The 25,318-nt window shown below is 38.1% G+C and overlaps 1 protein-coding gene across 1 annotated transcript; it reads right to left on the reverse strand.

Annotated features, from left to right (window-relative positions):
- Positions 1-511: 511 nt before the first annotated feature.
- Positions 512-21,919, reverse strand: LOC149813803 (large ribosomal subunit protein bL9c-like). Its single transcript, XM_089991749.1, has 6 exons — positions 21,600-21,919; positions 21,366-21,493; positions 12,432-12,477; positions 1,330-1,427; positions 1,161-1,208; positions 512-1,093 (listed from the first exon to the last, which is right to left on the reverse strand). The coding sequence occupies exons 1-6, from the start codon at positions 21,741-21,743 to the stop codon at positions 973-975; spliced, it is 585 nt and encodes a 194-aa protein (XP_089847875.1). The 5' UTR covers positions 21,744-21,919; the 3' UTR covers positions 512-972.
- Positions 21,920-25,318: the final 3,399 nt, after the last annotated feature.

Genomic DNA, 25,318 nt, shown 5'->3' on the forward strand with positions numbered 1-25,318 from the left:
ACTCATTTTCATCGCATTGATAGGTTGAACATGATGGCTGAACTGGCAGGAAGCTGCACTACCTTTAACTGAGGATCGACTACCCACCACAGCTCACCAGCTTGGCTATGAAAAACAAAAAACAAAACAAAAATCATGACTTGAACAACCCCTGACTTATTAAGCAGAGCAAAGTTGAGCATATCGTTGCTTGAGCTTGCGTCGAGGCTGGGTTCTAGGTTGGAGCTCCACTCACGGGCATATTTGTGGAGCTCAAACGAGCATACTTTTCAATGAGTTGAGTGTGAGTACCTTGATTTGCTACCGACCTCTGATGTTCTGAGAAAAACAGTTTATGATTAAAGAGTCAATTTATGTGGTACAAGATCAAATTTGGAGGAATTTTCCAGTAGTTGGTTGCTTCATCTGTTCTATTTAACAATTTAATCTTATTAATGATTTTGATCTTTAGAGCTTATTGGTGGCTACAAAGACTAACCAGCCAATATTGGCATCAAAATTCTGTCAGTTATAGTGGGGGAATGATTCCATATATTCCAACTGCAAAGTCATAAAAATAATGGTGCCATCCCACTATCCAAATCATACCAACAACCCAATGTAAAACAGTAAGACAAGTCATTTACATAATTAGACCTACTAGACACAAGTATATCAAATAAGCTGTTCTATTTATAAGAAATAACAAAAGTACAGTAAAACAACCCTCACAAGAAAGAAGAAAAAGTAAACGATGGACAAATTTTGATGGTCATACTCGTCTCAGTAACTCTTCATCAGCGAGAAAGTTTGTCCCTTCAAAAGAATAAACTGTTTCCCTTATCCACTTCTGAACGTTTGCAGAGCTTGGTATGGTCTTGGCTACTTAGCACCAAGGCCTTCATAGGAAAGCTGACGTAGATTGTTCACAAGCTGCCTGCTTCTGATAGTTCATCTTGGCACTGCAGCTTCTATACGAATTCATAGATTTTGCTAGTTGGCATATATGTTCAGCCTTACCCGAGCAGTGACCTCTGGATGAAGCTTAAGCTCTGCAATGTACTCACCAACTTCGCGAATCTCAGGAATAGTGACAATGCGCTTATCGACATCCCTATGAAGAGAAGTATATGAGTCCACTGATCTATACAATATAAGGATCCGGAATGACATGCATATACCTCTGCAGCTGTGCTTTGATTATGTCCACAACATCTTGCGGAGTAACCCTGCAAAGTAGAGTATGTTTTAAATGAAGCACATTAAGATAAATCTTAATCAACTGGCAAAGACCAGATGCTAAAACTGTGTTCCATATTGAAACAGAGAAGTTATATTGTTGTGACTTACGAGCCGAAGATCTGCTTCCCTTTTCCACCTTTTCGCTTCACCTTGAAAGCTCCAACAGTCTCAAATACTAGGGCAAGTTGCTCTGCCTCTTCTTTGACCTAGAAAAATGACAGATCACGACTAGGTAGCATATTCCTCTCTAGATTTAGTAGTGTGTTTCCTAAAGTTCAAGCACTATTAGCACTCAGAAACCCATAATGGAATGTTACACAAAATTACCTGTTAAGTGATAAATGACTTTTCTTAGACCAAGACTATTTGCCAAACAATGTCTTAAAGATGTGAAAATTGAATTGTTTTATTCAAATTATCCAGAATCCCAGTAAAGTACAAACCACATGATAAAAAGTATGCAAAATCAAATCAAAACAAAATGTCTTCGACAACTCAAGAAAACTAAAACCTTAGAACATGTGTATGGTCCCTTCATTGTGCAAGAACGACACACATAAGGGATATCCCTTACATATCTTCCCTTGGTCCCCACCAAGTGTTTATTACATGAATTATTGGAAAACAGTTGGAAGACTATGTTTTCATGTCTACTGTGTTGGACATCACCTAAATTAGACATACATAAGATGATATATCTATCACACCTCTTGAAAGTGTCCAAGTGGCAGACCTGTGACTGTGAATTATGATGGTTGCCATTATTAATGGAAGATTTGTCTTTGACGAGGATTGAAGATAATATTAAGAATGAGCACCATAACCTACAATATTTTCAATTGAGAATTGAGTCACAACTTGATAAAACTAGGTTGCGAGCTCCATGATCATGTAAAATCAGCAATCATGACCAAACTGTTAAAATATATATATATATATATATATATATATATATATATATATATATATAGAGAGAGAGAGAGAGAGAGAGTTTTTGTAGTCAGGGGTATATCTGTCGTTTTACCTCTTGGTATTAGAACAGTCCACTAGGGACTGTCTTGTAATTTTCCTTTTCTTTTATTTACTTTTATTTACTTTTCTCTTTTCTTTAATTAAAAGACCATGGTCATTAAACCATAGAGTCGTTGGGGATGTCCCAACCACTCTATGGGAACCTCCCCTTGGTCCATTTCTTGTATAAATACGGGGTTTTAGCATAGTGACAAATATCGCGAGATTTTTTGCCTTAAAGTTTCAAATGGCAATTTCTTGAAAGATTTTCAAAATATCGAGAGATTTGTGAAAAAATATAAATACGGCGATTTAAACGCTATATTTATGTTTTAGACGGCTATTTATCGTGAAAAAACCATGTTTTTATTTTTAAATAATTCTTATTAATATTTTCTTATAAAAAATATTTTTTATATTTTAAATTTATTTTTTATTGCTGAGATTTTGCCGAAAAAGTGTGAGATTTATGAAAAATTTTCAAATTCTTGCGAGTTTTTGAAAAACAATATTTTGCCATTTTTAACTTTTATCACTATGGTTGTTAGGCCCTTTCAAGTTAATGCTTTAGAGAGCATTTTATCAATAACAAAATCATTATTTTTTATGATTCGAGTTCCTCTTTGTGAGCATTGTGAATAACACTTAGTTGACTCTTTGTATCTTGCCCATTAGTGGCTTTGCATTTGTGTGGTTGTGCACTCTTCCTAGCCCTCTGTGGCATCTCTCTTGTGCACTTAAGGTTTCATTGCATGGTATTAGAGTCCTTTGAGTTCTCTTGATTTTGGAGGCTTTATTCATTATGATCAAAGATCGTATCTTTGTGATAAAATTTCTTTTGCTCTCTCTCTTATTCTCTATCTACTTTTCTTATTGTTCGTCATGGAGCATGAATCAAAAGTTAAGATCTCCTTCAAACTCAATGGATCCAACTACATGATGTGGGCTTCAACAATAGAAAATCACCTTAAAGGCAAGAAACTTTAAGGATTTGTGATGGGCACTACTCCTTAATCATCTTTGAAGCTCACCAAAGTCGAAGAAGGTGTTAAAAAATCCCTTAAATGAGATGATCGCACTAAGGGTATCCATGAGCATTAATTTAAGGTAGAAGATTGAAAAAACAACCATGCTAATGTTGAAATAAAAATATGTGCCAACATTTCTAAGTTTAAAAAGCCAATGAAGCATGGTTCTGGTTCTTTCTTAAGGGTATGTATACCCAAAAAGATCATGCAAAACAATATTTTTGTCAAGATAAGATTAGAACCACTAAATAAGGGGACATGAATGTCCATGATTGTTTTAATGTTTTGTCTTCTCTTTAGGACGAATTAGCACTTCTTGAGCAAAAATGGGTGGCTCCTCAAGATATAAAACTTAGAAGAGAGCAAATTGAGAAAAAACACTTCTTTCAATTCTTTCATGGTCTAAGACTGGAATTTGAACAAGTGAGGTCCTCTCTTCTTTATAGGACTTCGGCCATGCCTATTAAAGACGCTTTTGCCGAGGTATGCCAAGAAGAAACTCGTCTTAGCATGACTACTTGATGCAGAGCATCCTGAAGATCTGAGCTTTGAAGACGAAATGGATCCAAATCCAATTCTCAAGATCTGATCAAGGATGTGATCCATGGTAGATCCAATCGTGCAGGACTATTTGGGTCCAATTGGATCTCTGCCAATGCAAATCCATGTTGAATATCACATTTCAAATTCTGAGATATTTTGCATTTATCTTCACAGAGATTATAATTTTGTTTTTCGATTCCATTTTGTCATATTAAGGAATCGTATTAAATATGTTTTTTTTTAGGTGTCGGATTCTATGGATCTGGATAGTTCTAGTGTCCTGTATGATCTTTTTGTAGCACTAGAGGGTGTGCAGGGTAATTGGGTAGTTTTATTTTTATTTTTTACAATTTTGATATTGGATCTGAAGTAATATGTGTGTAAAGATCCAGTTTGAGTATTGGATCTTGTAACAAAATCCATTACCACCACTTGGATCTATACTGGTGCCCTAGAGCTGGACCAATATGGACTTGGGTCAATGATATTCAAGCTTCCCTTGACCAGCCACATCAACCCATCCTCATTGGGCGTGATTAAGGTGCCGCCCAGCTGATCCAATTAATTCAAAAGGGTGTTGTGCCATTGGGCCAACTTGAGGTGCAATGAGACCTAGAACTTGTTTGAATTAAGCTCTCTCATTGGCCTCAAGAGAGGTTGCCCTCATTGGCCTCAAGGGAGGCTGCCTCTCACGTGGCCAATGAGAGAACTTTCTCTCTTTGTGCCCCTTAAATTCCAGCAGAAAAATTAGTGAGGGGTCTTTTGTCTAACTTTGAAAGAAATTCGAAATGGTGATGAGAGATGAGAAGAGATTGTTTGAAGGGTGAACACAACCCCTGTATTTTGACCGTATCTCCCTAGATACTGGTCCAAATTGCATGATCTTTAGCTTGTTGGAAAGCTAAGATCTTGCTCTACAAGTTTATTGTTTACCATTTGGCTTGATTCAGCTTGGTTAAGCCGCTAAAGTCCCGGACAAGTTGCCTGCTGACGACATCAATGAAGAAGGTGAAAGGAAAACTCGAGTTGGAGCTTGGTGTATGTTTGGAGGTTCGTTTGGGGAAGGTCACATTGGCCGAGTTGCTGCAGAAGTCACGTCCACGACTGGAGGGCTCTGCACTTCCCATCTTCCACGAGCTGGTGTTGGTGTTGGTGTTGGTGTTGGTGTTGGCTGTTGCACAGCCGCACCATCTTCTTTACGGAACTGTGTTTGCATACCTTGATCTCTCTTGTTTTGTGCTTCGATCTTGATGTTTCTGATATTTGTATCCTGCAAATAGTTTGTCAATGTGTATTGAATGAAAGTTCTGAAGTTTTTATGTTACTGAGAGCTTCTGAAATTCATTTTAGTGTTATGCATCTTGTGGTTTATTTTAGTTCGGTTTCTGCCAAGAAATGGGTCTCTCGGTTCCTGAGTTGTCTGAGACGACTCCAAAGAATCGACCGTATCTGCCTGGATACGGGTCAGATTCTGGTGTTCTTAAGCTTTCTGAAAAGCCAAGACACAGACCTCCAACTTTGTTGTTGAAGTCCTGGCCTGATTCGGCCCGCAGGGTCCTTGAAAATCCCTAACAAACTGTCGGACATATAGGGTTTGTCAATCCCTGCCCAGTCCAAAACACTCCAGACAGCGTTCCGTATTTTCAGAATTTCTCACAATCCCCTCCTTGAAAATTGGATCCGTTTGATCCTGTGGAAAGTTAAGACGAAGTTCTATAACTTTCATGTTTACAAATTTTTCCAAATCATCCTGTAAGTAGTTCGAAACAGTTGATCTTTCTACACCTGCTGTAAACTGGGCATGCAAATTAACTGTTGTAGAATCCTACATAGGTTGTTTTGATTTTCGAATATTTGGAGTTTTACTGCATGATTTCTAAAACTAAAAATTGGTCTGGTTAGCTAACATTTGTCTGCACATTAGTGAAGTTTGGAGTTTCTTCCAAAACCCTCATCTGAGTGCCTGAATCCAGGGTGATTCATGTGGCCCCATAGAATCTTCTGTCGTGGGTTACAACAGTTGAAACCTAACAGACCAGAAACTTAAAAAATCTGAAGACACCCATAGGATTGCCCAAAAATTCTGAACCATAGCTTTTTGAAAAGGTCTCGATCTGACCTTCAACTCGTCCGTTGGGAGTTTTCGCAAACTTCGCTGTTTGAAGGGTTGATACCCCCCTCAAAAAGACTGTCCGCCGAGCCTGGAAAGTCTGTCGCAGACCTGTCTGCCTGTCCCAATTCCAAGTCCGTGAATCAGACAGTTCAGATCTGAATCCGGTAATTTTAGATTCGTTGGAAAGGTGTGTGAGTCGCACACGATTTTCCTTTGGACCGCCTTTGTTGAAACAGAGTGCACGAGTCCCAAGAACCCTATTTCCCAGAGTCATGTTCGGACTTATCCCCTTGAAAAAAGCTTTCGTGTGTGTTGAGATCCGTTTGGATCTTGGATCGTGGATCAGTGCTTACCGAGTCCACATCATTTGGTATCAGAGCTTACGTTGTTGCCATCACTACTAAAGGTGAAGATGTTTTGACAGTTACTAAGTTTGGTTTAAATGTAAGGGCTTATAGGTCCCTCATTTTGTAAGATAAAATAACTATAATAGTGGATATAGGAAGAGTGCTATTTGTCATTTTTGTAATGAACCGGAACATATTAAACCAGTTTTCTCAAAGCTTAAGGAGCTTAAGGGCAAAGTCGCTTCCGTTATAGAAACCACACCGAATAAGGAAGAATCTAGCAAGAATAGAGGAAATATTAAAGACAGTCTTAGTCAAATATCGGCGACACTACAATAATTATTCAAATCATCTCCTACTTTGGGTGCCGCCATTGTATCATTGTCATCTCCTCTAAGTATCTGGATTATTGACTCGAGTGCTTCCTTTCATATGACCCCTCATGAAAATGTTCTTTCCGAAGTTTGTACTATTTATATTTCATCTTATGTCTCAACCACCGATGGAACCTCTTTAAAAATAAATAACATGCGAACTATTGATACAAAAATTTCTCAAAAAATTAATGTTTCAAAAATAAGAGTTGTTCCAAAATTGAATTCAAATCTTTTTTTCGTTTTTCAAATTTTCGACCATGGATGCAAAGTCTCTTTCTCGTCAAAATATTGCATCGTGCAGGATCTCTAGTCAAGGAAGCTGATTGGGCAAAGCCATAGGAGAAGCGATCTTTACTTCATGGATTTTTTATCTCTTCCACCTAAGTCATTTTGTAATTATGTTCAAGACAAAAATATTGATACTTAACATAAAATACTTAGGCATCCTAGTTTTTCAAAGATGTATCTCTTTCTTTTTTTGGAAAATATTTGTAATGTAAAGGATATATCTTGTAAAGATTACATTTTTTTAAAAATGAAAGCAATTCCTTTTCCTCAATGAAATTTCATTTATACTCGTCCTTTTGAATTAGTGCATTGAGATGTATGAGGTCCTTTATCGGTCATATTGAAAGGAGGTTACTCCTATTATGTTATTTTTGTTGATGACTTCACTAGATATATATGGATTTACTTTCTAAATTTTAAATATGATGTGTTTTCATTTTTTAAGGAATTCCATATAATGATTAAAAATTAATTTCATAATAACATATTTATCCTTAGGTCCGATTCGGGAGGCGAATATATGTCATGATTTTCAAAATTATTTGAAACAACATGGCATTTGTCATCAAAAGTCTTGCCCTAAAATTCCCCAACAAAATGGCTTAGCAGAAAAAAAGCATAAACATATAATAGAAACTGTTAGGGCTCTTTTCATTTCTAAGGACATTCCAAAAGAATATTGGACCGAAGCCATGTTAACTTCAACTTAATAAATAAAATACCTCCGTCTTCTTTGCAAAATGTCTCCCCATTTAAAAAAACTTTTCAAAATGACTCGATTTTAAAAGATTAAGAATCTTTGGGTGCAAGTGCTATGTACTTATAAAAATGATAAACTATCTTCAAAAGCTATTGAATGTGTTTTCTTGGGATATAGGAAAAATAAAAAAAGGTAGCGTTGTTTCGACCCAAAGAACAACAAACTTTATGTTTCTAAAGATGTTACCTTCTTAAAAAATGAAAATGAATTTGATAATAAAGAAACTAAAGAAATTGACTATACATTTTTATTTGATCTCTTACCAAGACTTGATGAGTCTATCCAACTTGACTCTAATGATGTTTTTGATCTTTGTTTAAATGATGCTTCTAGTAATGAACATTCGGTTGTTGATGAAGTATGCCGTCAAAATGAAAGACCAATTGAAAATATGAATGTTTATCCGGCGTGAACAAAGTGATCAACCATGTGCTCTTGACACGTTCTCTCAAAATATACCCTTAGAAGAATCCCAACTTAGGAGATTTAATCGAATGTCTAATGCTCCTAGTGGATTATCTTATGATTCTTTTTCTCTCAACTTTAGAAAATATTTAATAACTCTTCACTTTTATCATAAATCATCCCATTATAAAGATGCAAAAAAATATCCCTATTGGATTGAAGCAATGAAAATGGATCTTGATGCCCTTAGGAAAGCCAATACTTGGAAAATAGTTTATCTTCCTCTATGTAAGAAACCTATAGGATGCAGGTGTGTATTTAAAGTCAAGACCAAAAGCGACAGATCCCTAGAAAGGTATAAAGCAAGGTTGGTTGCCAAAGGGTACACTCAATAATATGGAGTAAGATTACGAAAAAACCTTTGCTCCCATCGCTAGGATGATTAGTGTATGCACCTTAACAGCTATTGCCATTATCCAAAAATGGTCAATTTGTCAACTAGATGTTAAAAATGTCTTTTTAAATAGAGAACTTTGTGAGAAAGTTTACTTGATATTAATGGTAAAACTCTAAAACTAAAAAAGGCCTTGTATGGTCTTAAACAAACACCTAAGACTTGGCATGATAAATTTAGTCATGTTTTGATTGATTTGAAATTTATTTCTTGTTATACTGACACTACTCTCTTTGTCAAGAAAACAGGTACTAACATTGTGATACTTCTATTGTATGTTGATAACATGATCATTACAAGAAATGACAAAGGAGTTATTAAAATTAAATTTGTTTTAAAGAAAAAATTTGATATGTCTGACATGAGATTTTTGAGATATTTTTTAAGAATTGAGGTTACCTACTCATACAGAGGATATATCCTCTCCCAAATTAAATTGGTTGCTAATATATGTGCTAAGTCAGGAATCTCTTATCAAAAGAAGGTGGAGACCCTAGAAGTCATAAATGTTAAATTAAGACTTGGATCCTACTCATTATCACCAATTGATTGGATCACTCATCTACCTTTCTATCACCTGACCTGATATCGCTTATGCAGTTCATGCAACAAGTCAGTTTCAGCATGCTCCTACCACAGTATACATGAGAGTAATTATAAGGATTATTTGCTATGTCACAGGGATTCGTCTAGGAGGGTGCCGCACCCGCATCGACGCGACTCGACGCGGGTGCGGGTGCGGGTGCGGGTGCGGCACCGGGTGCGGTCAACCCGATCCTGGGTGCGTTGACTGCACCCAGGATCATTAAGGTCCATTTTTTTAAAAAAAAAAAAAATTGCCCAAATGGGCTTCTCGAATTTTTTTTTAAAAAAATTTATGCTGACAGTCTGTCAGCTGCTGACAGCAGCTGTCTGTCAGTTGCTGACAGCAGCTGACAGCTGCAAAATAAAAAAAAAAAACTATTCCCCGACCCTCTTTATATATATATATATATTACATTCTTGCCCCTGCCGCACCCCCGCACCCGGGTTTTTTGGAAGTGCCGAATCCCCGCACCCGCACCCGCACCCACGCCCGCACCCATGTGACATAGATTATTCGCTATATTAAAAATACAATCTCAAAATGACTTTTTTTATCTTCCTCATCATCATTAGATTTAACTACTTTTGATGTTGACTCGGGTGGTAATCCAAATGGTAGAATCTCAACAAGTGGTTTTGTGTTTTCTTAGAGGATTTCTTAATTTCTTGGAGGTGCAAGTAATAGTCGAAGGTAGGGATGGGAGTGGGGCGGGGCGGGGGACAAGGTCTCCACCCCCGCCCCGCCTCAAGATTAGAACCTCCATCCCTGCCTCCATCCCCGGCGGGGATGGATTTTAACCTCCACCCCCGCCTTCATCCCCGTTTCATGTCCTCCATCCCCGGTTCAAACGGGGATGAGGCGGGGCGGGGATATTGCGGGGAAAAGTGGTGGGGACGGGTCAGGTCGGGGACGGGGCGGGGCAGGGAAAAGTGTTCATCCATCCTCGAACGGGAATGAATTTTAACCTTCGTCCCTGCCTCCATCCCCGTTTCATACCCTTCATCCCCGGTTCAAACGGGGCGAGGCGGGGCAGGGAAAAGTGTACGTCCATCCCTGCCTCCATCCCCGAACGGGGATGGATTTTAACCTTTGTCCCCGCCTTCATACCCTTCATCCCCTGTCCAAACGGGCGAGGCGGGGCCCCGCTTTCCCCCGGTCCACTGCCATCCCTAGTTGAAGGTCTCATTGTCTTCAACAGAAGCAGAATATCGAGTCATGGCTAAGACAATAATAAAACTTGTATGGGCTATGGACTCTTCTTCAGGACATGAGAGTTTTCATCTCCAAATCTTTGAAAATGTGTTGTGACAACAAAACTGCAATCTACATTGCAGGTAACTACATCTTCCATAAAAGAACAAAACACATTGAGATAGACTGTTATTACGCAAGTGATGAGTATCTGAAAGGAACTACTGAATTATCATACGTCACATCGAAGTACCAATTTACTAATTTTTTCACCAAAGCTCTTCCTACACCTCATTTTATTTTTCTCCTTAACAAACTTTCGATGATCTCACTGTAAGTTTGAGGGAGGATATTAAAAATATATATATAATATATAGTTTTTGTAGTTAGGGGTATATTTGTCTTTTTACCTCTTGGTATTAGAAGAATCCACTAGGGACTGTTTTGTAATTTTTCTTTTCTTTTCTTTACTTTTATTTATTTTTCTCTTTTCTTTAATTAAAAGACCAACGACTCTATGGTCATTAAACCATAGAGTCGTTGGGACCTCATCCCAATGGTCATAAATATGACTGTTGGGCTATGTCACATGGGTGCGGGTGCGGCGCAATTCCAAAAAATTTGGACACGGGGACTCGGCTATATATATATAACAATAAATTAACACATAAAGATTGTAAATTTCCCCACTCCTCCTTCTTACCCCTGCCGAACAAAAGGGAAACGAGGAGGGGCTTCTGTCCGGCGGGGCAAGGCTTGGCCTGTCAGCCGAGCCCCCTCCTTCCCCCACTCCTACTTCTTACCCCTGCGATAAAAGGGAAACAAGGAGGGGCTGAGCCCCTCCTCTGTGAATCGGAGGCACAGGGAGGGACCGAGCCCCTCTTCTGCGAGCAGAGGGTGCAGGGGGGGGGGGGGGGAGGGCTTGCCGGACATAAGCGAAACGAGGAGGGGCCAAGCCCCCTCCTTTGTGAATAGGAGGCACAGAGAGGGGCCGAGCCCCTCTTCTGCGAGCAGAGGGTGCAAGGAGGGAGGCTGCGAGCAGAGGGTGCAGGAGGGTTGACATACCTGTTGAGTGTTGACGGAGGGGGAGACGGTGGCTGGCACCTGTGTGTACCGTCGCTGGAGTCTGGATCGCCGGCGTGGGTGTAGGAGAAAGCTGCAGGGGCTGGAGGGGAGAGGCAAAATCGAGAGGGTAAGCCCCTCCCCCTGTCGATAAACCCCTTTTAGGGTTCGGCTGTAGATGAAATTTGGATCTGGGTCGGGTCCAGACCCGACCCGGATCCAAAATGTATTTTAAAAATTAAAACGGACATTTTTGGACTCAGTCAACGTTGACTGAGTCCAAAACAAGGACAGACTCAGCCTCGACTCGTTGACCGAGTCCGACTCGGCGTTGACCGAGTCCGGGCCGTGTCCAAAGCCGCACCCGTGTCGGGGCGTGTCGACTCGGGTGCGGCTCCTCCCTAGCCGAGTCCATGTGACTTAACTGTTGAGGAGGTCCCAACGACTCTATGGGAACCTCCCCTTGGTCCATTTATTGTATAAATAGGGGTTGTTAGCCCCTTTCATGTTAATGCTTTAGAGGTCATTTTATCAATACCAAAATCATTAATTTTATGATTTTTGTTCCTCTTTGTGAGCATTGTGAATAGCCCTTAGTTGGCTAGTTGTATCTTGCCCATTAGTGGCTTTACATTTGTGTGGTTGGGAGTGGCCTCTCTCTTGTGCACTTAAGGTTTCATTACACAAACAACATTCCTGTTAGCATTTTTAAAGTGACATAGTTTTGTCGACAACTTACTCAATAATCTTGATTCAATAATTTATACATAAAATAAAAAAACTCACAAATTGATACTAAGATCTGAACTGATGTTGTTAACATCATCTATATCCATGCAGTTTCTATATGGTTAATGGTCTGCAGGCAGGCCATTAATCAAATAATTCAGGAATAATCAGCTAAACACATCCAAATCAGATACCAATTACCAATACAGGCCAGTTCAGTGGGAAATGTTTGCTAAGCAAAGATACATTGAACAAGTGAATACAGAACAAAGAATGATACACAAGAGAAATGATGATATAAATTTCAATCGCTTACCCGCCTCTTCTCAGCTTCAATTCTCTCCTCCTCTAGTTTCATTTCCCTGGAATAATTGATAAAGAAACAACAAAAGATTGCTAGTTGTTAAAATCCAGCACCTAAACATATCATACCATAGGAAACAGATAAGACCCATGCTCATGCATAATTTTCTAATATGTGTGTTCATTCCTTGAATATAAGTCTTTATCTTTGGATGGTACCAACTGCAGATAACCCCTTCCACCCCCACCCCCCTTAAAAACATTAAAATCATATAAACCAATAGAGGATCATAAACAGTATCATCCATTACCTTTTTAATGGATAAAAATTCACAACTCAACTTGAGATTCAATTGTTAGCCTTGGAAAATGGAAGTGACACGGGTACTATAACTGTCGCAAGTGAATGTTCATGCTAGAGTACATGTAAATAACATGTGCGGTAACACAGGATGGATAGGGTTAAGGATGATATGAGTTTTAGCTGTTAAAGGTTGGGTTGTTCAGTTCAAGGCCTGATAGTGTAATATCACGTATTTTCATACTTAGTTATTTTCTGGGTTTTTTCAAAAATTTGGCTAAGTCTGGAGGAAAAATTGTTTGAACCTTGATCTTAAACCGATGCTTTTGAGTTTGGGCTTGGCCCAGGTCTCATCAGCTAAGTCAAGACGAGCCAATCGAAACATCAGAATGAGTTTTTTTTTTACCTTTAAATTCAAGCGAAATTCAGGTTAATTTCGAGCAAAATTCAAAATTTATATTCATGTAATATACTGTTGGATGTGTCTCGGAATGTCGAGCGCAACGATATGTTACTTTTCCGAATTTGAGTTTAGGTTGGCTCAAAAATTGAGTTTTTTCGAAAAAGGAGCAGTTTGATAGTTTGGATTGGACCGGATCCAATGCTTATGATCTGAATTAATATGGATTTGGACCTTATCCAAGACCCATGTTAATCTAGATTTGATCCAGATCATAATCCAATTTCGTTTTGGATATGGATTTAGATTTTGGATCCAGATCCAAATTAATGTCCAATGAAAATCTAGCTTTAAATTCAGTTTAAAGCTTTAAATTAAAGTTAGATGGAGTTAAAAAGACTCCTAAAGTAATTAAACTAACTTTGGAATTTTAAAATTATTTGATTAATTATTAAATAATTAATTAATTAATTTTTATCAATTTCGAATTTTAATTATATGAATGATTAGGACTTCTTAAAAGAGTCTGTGTACATGCCTTAGAGGGCTAAAGAAAGTTTTAGAAAGAATTCTAAAGCAAATTGGAAACTTTGAAAAAAAAAGTCAAAATATGTAAAACCTACGTTTACAAAAAAAAAAAGATCCGGATTATAGGAAAAAAAATGTGTAATGATGTGCTTGCTGAAAACATTGAATACATATGCATTGTGGAATAAGCATACACAAGTGGCTTAGTGATTCTGTTAGACTTATGAACGTGCATATGATTTGTTTTGGATACTGTCATATGTGAATGCAACCATGTTTTATCTCTGCATATTTAAGCCTTAAATCTGTAAAAACTTGTATGTGCAACCTTGAGAATAATTACAGTGTGTTATGGAACCTTGCATGATACATGTATAGTTATTTCTGAAAAGAATTCTGTTTTAAATGTTTTGTGCCTGTGCTGGAGCCGAGCCTTAGCCGACTGGCAGTCGGCTGGGTGGGTGTAAACCTTCTTCAAAAAAAAAATCTAGGTATTCAGTTATGCCTTTTACTTTTTTTCAGACTTGTTAATCAAATTAAAGTTGTCCTGTTGTGTAAAAAAAAATGGGGTCAGGTTTCATATGCTTGGAATTGATACGATATGCATTAGCAATATACTATCTCAAGTGATTCCAAGTGCTCGTGTACATTTAAAAAGAACGAGCCTAGTCATGTGAACTTAATCTGATGAATGGAGTTTTGCTTTAGTTTGAATTTAGCATATTGGACATGAATGCATGCTTGTTAACATGTTATTGCAAAGTTTGTTTTGGTACAGGTGCATACATGATATGAATGTGTGCAGTCCTAAAATTCAATTTCTAGATCCGGGTTATGTTCATGTGTGTGGATGTTAACACATGTTATGAATGAAAAGTTTCATATGCCTATATTTATGGGACATGTTTAATTATCGTGCATTTATGGATTGGTTTCAAGTGCATGTGCATACATGAAATCGATGTGTGTTTGGTATGTACAATCCTGCATAAATGTTCTCATGTACTTATGAATCATGAATGAATGCATGTGTGTTAAGTGATTTCATGAAAGTAATTTTACATAGAAGGTGAACACATGCATATGACTGTGGTAGCTCATGCATATTATTAAATTGGTATGAATGAATGTGCATTTGGAATCATGTTGGTATCGTTGCATAAATTGCTTATTGTTATGATTTTTGCATATGGTGCATCGATGATCGAAATGAATCATCGTAGGCTTGGAGAGCCTTGAGCTTTGATTCGCTCTTTATTTACTTTTAATTGCATTGCAAAAATCACATTCATTTTGATTTCACTATATTGCGTTGTTTTATGTGTTTCCACTAGCGGGAGTCCCGTGATGGTTCTCGCAGGGGTAAATGCGAGCTTTTGCCTTTGTTTTTTCATGTTGAATTGTAAAACTTAATAATTGGCATTGAAATAAAAGATAATAAAAAAGGAACAGTGTAATGTATAAACTGAGATCTCCCATCGGAAGAATGGGCATCTTAGAGGTTCGGTTTTGGGGGACCACGAGGATATAAAAACTCTGTGTGTTTTACTTTGACCCCTGAACCCGATATTGAGGTTTTTTCTCCTGGCCACGGTTTTAGAGAGAGCTCGCCACTTGACCTAGGGATGGTGTATTCGACACAGCTGTTGTTTTGGTATACCAAGGAAGTGACACTTGTGGGCGTCGAGTGTCCCTAGTGTCCCCGACATTAGATGTGGAGGTCTAATATTCCGAAAGTGTTTCGATCGAGGGCTAAGTTTGAAACCCAGTAATAAAATACAACTTGTGTATTAAGCTATCCTGAGAACCTAACTTGACCTCGAGAAAATTGTACCCGCTTGGTGTATCCGCGGACAACGATAATTAAAAAGAGGAATTTAAATTGTATGCATTTAATAGGACATGCATATGGAAATGAAGGCTTTAATAAAAGATAATAAAGTATTCATGCATTGCACATAAATCATGCATATTCCTGCTATGCATTAGGGCATGCATCTTTTATTTGTTCCCTTAATTGTTACATGTGGGTGGATGCATAATGTTTAAGTTCTAATGCATGTTAAATATACTGCTTACTTAAATTGTAATCCCTGTTATTGATTTATGTTCTTCATGCTTAATAAATGTTTTAGATGTGTATAAATGTTTAATTAAATTATGTAATTGTCATAATTGCATTCCTCTGAATTATTGCATGAAATTGTATTTGTGTTCTTTATGCTCATTTATTTTATTAGAGAAATCTGTACGCAGAATTTCGTGTGTCACGCACTTGCTAGACATATCACAGATGAACAGCGTGGCTCAATCTTCTTTTATTTTATTTTTGTTTCATTTAGTTGTTATTGCACTTTGAATTCTTCATTATTGCAATTGTCTCGAGACTTATCACTTATTATTTCAATAAATGTTTGGTTTGGTATGGATGATAATTGTAAGCTCTAATATGGTTGGTTGTTTTATCTAATAGAGAGTAGAACTGTAAAGGCCCCGGGTTTCTGGGAAGACTTCCGCAATGGTTTAAAAAAAAATCTGCATTTTCAAGGGGTATGAGTTGGGGTCGTTACAAAATAAGAGTGTTGAAAAAATTTAGAAAGGGAAAGAGAGTTTCCTCAAAAGAGGAAACCCTCCTTCTCCAGCCCATCTAGAGAGGACTGGAGAAGGGGGGGGGGTCACCCCCTCTCTTGTCTATTTAAGAAAAAAAAAGAGGAAAGAAAGAAAGAGAGAGAAGGAAAAAAGAAAGAAAGAAAAGAGAAAGGGGAGGAAGAAGAGGAGGAGGAGGTCTGCTCCAACCCTCCACCCTTATTTTTTTTTATTGTTTATTCAAGGTACAAGTCTCCTCTCTTAAAGCAAGTGAGAAACTGAATTTAGATAGGTTTTCATGCATGATTTTGATGGAAATCTATGGGAATAAGAGTAGATATTTATGTCTACTCTAAAATACATGGTCCATGGACTTGTTTTTTGTTTTAATCGTCATTTCAAAGAATAAATTTCTATATATGCTAAAACAGAATTTTTATAAGTGTTCTTTTGAAGTTTACTTTTGATGAAAAATCATTTTTCATGGAAGGTCCATGTTATGGACTGTTAGATGCATGAAAGCATGCCATAGAATTGTAAACCTGATTATAAATCTGCATATACTTGTATTCTTAAATATGAGCGCATGTTCGTGTGAATCTGATCATAAATATGCATATACGTGTACTCTTAAACATGTATCATGTTCAAGCTAACCTGATTATAAATCTGCGTATACTTGTACTCTTAAATATGAATCGGCATATTTGTGAGAACCTGATTATAAATTTATATATACAGGTATTCTTGAAAATGAATGCATGTTCATGTTCTATTTTCTGTACATGCATACATAACCGAATGAAAGTATGCATATTCAGGCACCTGTGAGTAATAGAAGTTTATGCAGCCCCAATCTGGATATGCATTGTGCAGGCATCATTAAAACTATATACATGTGTGCCTCTGCATGTTAATACTTACCTTGTTTTGTTCCCTTTCAAAATGAACATATATATAAAGCAAAGGGGTTTATATATATATATATATATATATATGCCCTTATATTTTTCTGAAGGCCTCGCCCTTTTTTTTTTTGGTGACTCAGTTAGGGTTTGGTCAGTAGACCAACCGAACCCAGTTCGGTTGGTCAAGCTAGGCCAAACCCGTCCCACCTTGGCTCGGCCTCGTCAGGCCTGACTGAGTGGCCGGGCCCAGTTGAGTAGTGCTCGGCTGGGCAGCAAGTGGTTACAAGAATATATATATATATATATATATATATATATATATATATAACTCGGGCCAGCGGTCTAGACAGCAAACCAGCCGAGCTCAGCTCGGCTGGCCATGCTGGCCGGACCCGGCCAACAACACAGACAGGCCCGGCTTGCCAGGCCTGTCGAGCCTGCTTGGCCTAACCGAGTGGGCTCAGCTAGGCAGGGTCTATGACAAAAAAAATTTGTGTATTCAGTTATGCATTTTTATTTTATTTTCAGATTTGTTAATTAAATTAAAATTGGCTTTGTGCGTACAACAGAATGGGGTTTTGTTTCATATGCTTGGATTTGATACAATATGCATTAGCAATATGCTATTTCAAGTGGTTCCAAGTGCACGTGTACACATAAAAAGAATGTGCTCAGTCATATGATTAGTTTCCAGATTTCGCTAACTGTGGTTGACTTATCCTTATACATGCTAATGAATGGAATTCTTCTTATGCTTTGATTTGATGTAACATGGTTTAGCAATAGGCTGTCATAAAGTTTATTTCAAGTGTACGTTCATGCAAGGAAATTGATGTGTGTTGGCATGAATGTCCACACATTTCTGATTAAGATGATTCATGAATAAAAACATGTGTGGGCATGACTTCATAAACACTTGCACATGAATAGCGTGGACACATGCATATGAATGTTATATTTAATACATGCACATTGTTATTCGATGTATATGAGTGTCATCTTAAAAACATGTTGACATCATTGCATTTATAGCATGGTTGTTACGATTTTTGCATATGATATATCGATGATCAATGGATCATCGCGGGCCAGGTGAGCCCTGAGCTTGGATTGCTCTTTACTTGTTTTTATACATCACAAAAATCACATTTGACATTTTTCTCTATATTGCACTATTCTGCATTTTTCTACGAGCTGGAGTCCCGTGATGAGCCTCGCATTTGAAAATACGAATTTGTAATATTAATTTGGCATGCCGAATTGCAAATTAATGAAACAACTATTAATAATAATATAAAGAAAAAAAACAGTGTAATGTACATTCTGAAATGTCTCGGCGGGATTATGAGACTCTTGAAGTTGTAGTTTTGGTAAAACCGAAAGGATACAAAAACTCTGTGTGCATTATTGTTGTCCCTGAACCCGATATTGAAGTTCTTTCTCCTGGCCACAGTTTTAGGGAGTTTTCACCACTTTGCCTAGAGGTGGTGTATAAACACAACTATTGTTTTAGTATACCAAGAAAAATGGCACGTGTGGATGGGTGGTCTCTGGTATCCCGACATTAATGTTTCAAACGTTGTTTCGGTCGAGGGCTAAGTTTGAAACTCAGTAATAAAATACAACTTGTGTGCTAAATTACCCTAGAAACCCTACTTAACCTCAGGAATTCTTACTCATTTGGTGTATCCGCAAGCAATTATAATAAAAAGAGAAACTTAAATTGTGTGCATCTTAATAGGGACATGCATATAATAAGGAAACTTAATAAAGATAATAATTTATTCATGCATGTGCACTGACATCATGCATTTTCCTGTTATGCATTAGATCATGCATATTTATTTGTATTCCTTATTTATGATGCATGGTTGAATTTTATGATATTGCATCATATTGCATGATGAATGTCTTTACTCCTTATGAAATTATGAAAAGTGTTATAGTAGCATCCCTCTTAATTATTGCATGAATCCTATATGTATTCTTTATGCTCATTTGTTTTATTAGAGGGATTCGTACGCAAAATTCCTTAGATTCTGACACCCTACTTTTGGTGTTTTTCGCAGCCTCAGATGCCCAGTAAGGTGACTTGCTCATGAGAGGAGCTATGAGAGGATCACATGACTGTTTGACAGACTTCTATGGACAGCAGAGCTCTTTCTTTTTTTATTTTCCTTTTTGCACTCTGATGTTCTTATTTATTTGTCTCATGACTCTATCATTTCTTAATTAATAAAGTTGATTTCGTTTGGGTTTGGATTGAAAGATGGGGTGTAAGATCCCTTATGGTTGGTTGAATTATCCAGTTGGGAATGGAACTGTAAAGGCCCCGGGTTTCTAGAAAGATTTCCGCAATTGATTTAAAAGAAAAAAATCTACACTTTTTCTTGGGTATGAGTTGGGGTCGTTACAGATAGAGTTCAGGCTCGAGCTTGTCATGAGGTCAAGGTCAAGCTCAAGCTAATCAAGTGAACAAACAAATAAATAACTAAGAGTGTGTTTGACGGAAGGCGTAAATTTCTCCTTAAAGGAGAAACTTACCCTGGGGAAAAAGTCGCATGGTTCCCCACGAGACTTTTTTTACCCCCATTTTTGAAGAGATTATCTTCCCAAAAGTGGCACCAAACAAGGGGGAAGTTATGATGTGTTTGATGGTGTGTGTGAACTGTGAACCACACTAAAAAACAAAAAGTTTTACCTTGGGGGGGATTTCACCCGTGCCCTAAATGTATGTTCAAATGTTTGATGTTATAAAGTAAAGAGAGGCCAGAAGAATCAAATTCAAATAGAATGTCTCACGAGCCTGAGTTGAAAACGAGGTTGCCAAAGTTCAACTCATGTCTGCAATTGAGCATGGAAATTCCCTAACTTGGCTAGCCAAGCCTGTTCTCCTGGGCTGGAATCTTTTCATAAATCCCAAGTGGCTTCTGAGTTACCCATCTTGTTTAACACATCAACCAGGTTTTATGGTTAATCAACTTCACTTTATCAACAACATGGCCAGAGCAAAGAGGATGAACACAGCAACTAAATTAAGCTAATGAAATTTGAGCTTAAAGCCCAGAATTGCAAAGTTGATCACATGCAACCACTGGGTTCAGTACTAAGGTGGCAAACCAACTTTAAAAGGTTAACTTTTACATTCTTGCATCTCGGTGAGAGCTATAGCTTCCACTTTTTCCATATCCTAATGTTATAGATCCTCCAAAAATAATACAGACAGAATGATTGAGAATCATAGCACATAAGGTGGACAATCAAATGGGATTTGATGGGCTCAAGCAGATACATGAAAAGACAGTCATTTGTTATTTTATCTTCTCTAGTTGCAAAATTGTAATTAAAATGGATGTGTTCAATGACCAAGTAATGCTTCTGTACAATTAGGTGTAGGTGAGTAGAAGACAATTCGCATTAGCAAGTAAGGTATCTTATACTGCTTAGAAACCAAGGCAGGTAAAATTTACTTTAGCTGGTTATATTGAATGAGATAGCTGGATGGTAAGGCCACACTCTCATAACCAAGGGGTCGGTTTCAAATTTAGCGGATTGCCTATTATATAAAAAAAATCTCATATTTCATGGTGTATTCTATGATGAGCTGAATTATAGTCCTCGTCCTTCAACTCTCTTTACTCCTCATTGGTGTTTGAACAACTAATGGTAAAATCCTTTGGATCTCCGTAGCCACATTGCAACTTTCTTTGAGCCCATGTATTTCTTTCGATTGCTTGTTTAACCTTTCTCTTTGCATCATTTAACGTAGAAAATGAGCATACAAGATGAAGCTTGGGACTGGCTCTGGTAAAGGAGCAAGGGCAAACAATAACGTTTGAGATAGTCTTGGCATGAACTAGTAGAGAAACAAAAAACCAACGCCTCATCATCATCATCAAGCCTTATCCCAACTACACGGGGCCGGCTTAACCGAGTACTAATTCTCCATTCCTGTCTATCTAGAGCCACAACTTCTGTCACTTTACAATCTTCCATGTCATCTCTAACTGCCTCTTTTCAAGTCTTTGGTGGTCTACATCAATCAAATGAGTACTGGGGGCAGCTTAATATCCAACACACACAAAGAGGGACTGGGTGGTAGTCACTAAACATATTGCTTCTTTCCATTGAGCAAACAATACCAGATATCCTATTGTAAAAAAAGAAACAGGCATCCAACATTTGTAATGCTCTAAAAAGAATGAAAACAGGGAAGGCACTCACTTGAGGAAGATGGGTGTTACAATTTGGGCCTTGCCAAGTGGGAACAGGTAATTTCTGAAGTAACCAGTTCTTACTTCGAGCAATTCCCCCTTCTTCCCCACCTGAGGGACGTCCTCCTTCAGGATTACCTACATTTTCAAGCATACCCACAAAAGAAAAAATAAAGAAAAAAATCCCATATTTTAGTGAGATTCGGAAAAACAAGAAGAAGAAGAGATTTTGTTGAAGTTGTACCTTACGGGTTTTCTTAGCCTTCTTCTGAGCTAATACCAACATCGTGTAGCCCTTCACATTCCTCTTCTCTTCCGTCTTCTGAGAGAAATTCCCACCACTCAAACTCCTCTGAAGCCACGAGGCAGAGTGCCATGATAACGCCATTCTCTCTCTCTCTCTCTCTCTCTCTCTCTCTCTCTCTCTCTCTCTCTCTCTCTCTTATCCGCTACCAAGGAGAGTAAAACTAGAGTTAATTTAAACCGTCCCTCCTTTGCAGATACATCATCGCTGGTGTTGGATGCTGGGACAAGGATATCCCAAGGACATGAGGGTGTGTTTGACACGCTGTTCTCAGCGAGATTCAGACGGAAATCTCGCTGGGAACAGTGATTTTCAACAAACGTTGGACGCGGCGGACGGCGTTCCGCACGTCCGCTGCGTCCATAATTGTATGTAATTTTCGTTCCACCTCCCCCTTGTTACAAAACGAACATGAACGGAGGGAACAAAAAAATGCATCGACGGGCCCGCCACACCCGTCGATCCGTCTCTCTCTTTGTGTGCTCTATCTGTGCAAGGGCTCCACTGGAGCGGTGGGTGGTGGCACCACCGCCTCCGGCCCCAAGAGGGGCGTCCCTTCGGCAGTATAATGGGGAACCGAAGATGGAGGAGATGCCGTTGTCGGTGCTCTTCGAGCACGCTCGAAAGACGCATTATGCAACCATCGTTCCATGTAATTTTCGTTCGACCTCCCCCCTCTTTGTGCCCTCTATCTCGCACCACCACCATCGTCGGCCACCTCAATCCAGGCTCCCGATCTCCCCCCCTATCTCTCAGCCGAGCCCTCTATCTCTGGCCACCACCATCGACCCTTCTCTCTCTAAACCCCCCAAAAAAACCAAACCACCCCAAACTATAGACCAAATTTATTCTTGATGATGACATGATTCCGAGCAAGAAGTTGCTCGAGATTTTGTCACACGTTGCAGGAACAAATAAGTATAAAAATTCTGTTCTGGGCAGTATTGGGAGGATATTGCCTTTCAGACAGAAGGATTACACATTTCCCAGTTACAGAAAGTTCCGTTCCAAGGAAGCTGGACTTTATTTGCCAGATCCAGCTTACGGAATCACTATGGACCGGATTGTTCGGGTGGATTTTTTGTCTAGCTCATGGTTTCTGTCTTCCGATCTTGTGAAGACTCTGTTTATTGAAACACCCTTCACTTTCATGACTGGTGAAGAACTTCATCTCAGGTATGAGGCTGACTTTAATCAATCTTTAACTTGTATGTCAATGTATAAAATTTGATTTTCAAACTGTGGTTGAATTACTAAATGTAAATGTTGATTTCAACTTATATTCAATTGCACATACTCTATAAAGTAGCAATTGTACCTCTTAACACATATTATGCATTTTATGTTCTACCAATTCAGATTCATAAACTACATGACTCCATTACATTCTTGCCCCTGCAGGGATTCTTCTCAACCCTGAGCCTGTCTTTGTGCTTTAAATTCATCTGAAGTTAAAAAACTATAGCTTTATCTGTAAAAACAATTATATTTTAACCTTTTGTATCTGTTTTTCAATTTGGCCATGATGTGTGTTCAATAGCTACTCAGTTCACGTATTGTTTGTGTTTCAATCTTGCAGCTACCAACTCCAAAAGTACAAGAATATAGGCTCATTTGTCTTACCAGTTGATTCTAAAGACAAGGAGACATGGGGAGATAGTGAACACAGACTTGCTTATATTTCTGAGACCATTGTAATTTTTAAAGATATAGTCCAAGTCCTTGATGATCAATGGTGGCGTGCTCTCTCAACTGGTTACATAACCCAGTGGGTTGCTATGTATCCTCAGAAAATAGATGCCCTGTTCTATGCTCATTCTGTCAATGAAGTGAGAGCATTGGCACGTCTTCCTTAGAAATTTAGATCAGCAGTTGGAAAGAAGGCCTATATTGTGGTGTCTGGTGGTAGTTTTTGCCCATGTGAAGGCGCTGCAGATGATCTCAAGTGGCCAAGGGCAGGTTGCCGTGAGAGGAGATTCAAGATCTTTGATTTAGCCATTGGTGCTACTGGGGGGATTTCAGATTCTAAGGTGCTCGTCCTGCATGTTGTTTATCCTTATTGAGAAGTTATACCAACTTATTTGATCCCAAGTTATTGAGAAGTTGATCATGGCCAACTGTATAGATTTTATCCTTCATCTGATTAATGAAAATTATTCATTTCATAATCCTTCATTTTAAACTTGCACGGTTCATGATATCTTCAGGATTTGTTACTCTTCTGTGAAACGATCTGATATTTTTGGAAGGCCATTGTGTTGTTTTTTGCTTCTTTTTTTTTCTTTTTTTCTTTTCTGGTGTTGAATTCTGCATCCCATGGTTATTGAGGATCAAAGTGTCTGGAAGCTCTTGGATTTGTCTCTATATGGTGCCTAATTCACATAATTTACAGAAATACAATTTGATTCTTATTCGGAGCAAAATCCGTATTTATGGCAAAAATGTCATTCAAAGTCTATATTGGAGGCAAAAAATTATATTTGGGGCAAAAATCTATATTCATAGCAAAAAATTATGATTTTAGATATAATTTCATAATTGGATCCATATTCGGACAAATAACCATAATAAATTTGTTAGAACATGTAAAATGGTAGGTGGATCGAGTTACACGATCCAAAATGAAGTAATTTGGCCCATTATTCTTGACTGTCCAAGTTGTTCGCATATCATCATCAAACAACGGACAATTGAAACATAGCATTTGAGTACGGTTCAAACAAATGTTACAGAACTGAAAGAACCAATGCTCTGTTCCGTTTTTTTTTGTTCATTTTGTACAACCCTGGACAAGCCATCAAACATGCTCTGAAAGACCATAGGGTAAACGGATTCAGTTCGTGTGTAGGCTTGAATGAATCCAACCTAATTGGATACCTGATTCGGATTAGAATGGAAAAGGGTAGTATTAATCGGGATCTAACTGGTTTGAAATGGCTAATCAGATGTACTTTTTACACAATTAGATTCCGAATACCAAACAGATTAGGATTGGGTTGGGGACTTGGATTCGAATTCCGATGTAAAACCCCATTGTTGATCTCCTTAAATCCAACTGGTTAAGATCGTTGTCAAAAATTTCTTTAACAAGATTTGCTTGGCAAAGGAAAAACTCACGAGATTTTAAAGAATTCTGTAAAAGGTCATAAACTAAGCGATAGAAAATCACAATAACACCACTCGACATATTGGAAACATTGAACATCTCGAGATGCTACGAGGATTTTCACGGCCTATGAATATTCCACCACAATATTGAAGATATTTAATATCTCATTCGTATTTGCAATGTTGGTCAGGTTGCCTGCTCATCCCTTAGATAATGTAGGATGCAAACGGTTATGATCCGGAACAGCTAAATAAAGGGGATTCAGTTGGGATCGGACGGAAACCAGTAAAAAATTGCAAAAATCTTCATCCTGGATACAATCCATTTTCATCCTTAGGTAAATTAATATGTTGGCCTGAGTTTAAAAAGAAAAAATTACAAATACCATTTTTATTTTTTATTTATTTACAAATACTAGTTTAACCTTTGAGATTTTACAAGTACCCGCCTTCGCTAGCAAAATAATTCCCAAATTCCCGACTCTTTTAACTCAATTAAGTTTACCAGACTATCCTTATCTCTGGTTTTGAGATCCCACGGGTCCACCTCC

This window comes from Nuphar pumila, chromosome 16 (genome assembly GCF_984573655.1).
Source record: "Nuphar pumila chromosome 16, dmNupPumi1.hap1.1, whole genome shotgun sequence".
Taxonomy (NCBI): Eukaryota; Viridiplantae; Streptophyta; class Magnoliopsida; order Nymphaeales; family Nymphaeaceae; genus Nuphar; species Nuphar pumila.

Coding starts and splice junctions, on each gene's coding strand:
- LOC149813803 (XM_089991749.1), bottom strand. CDS start 21,743: ATGGCGTTATCATGGCACTCTGCCTCGTGGCTTCAGAGGAGTTTGAGT. Junction 21,494..21,599: donor AGGCTAAGAAAACCCGTAAG/GTACAACTTCAA, acceptor TTGAAAATGTAG/GTAATCCTGAAGGAGGACGT. Junction 12,478..21,365: donor GTAACACCCATCTTCCTCAA/GTGAGTGCCTTC, acceptor CAATTATTCCAG/GGAAATGAAACTAGAGGAGG.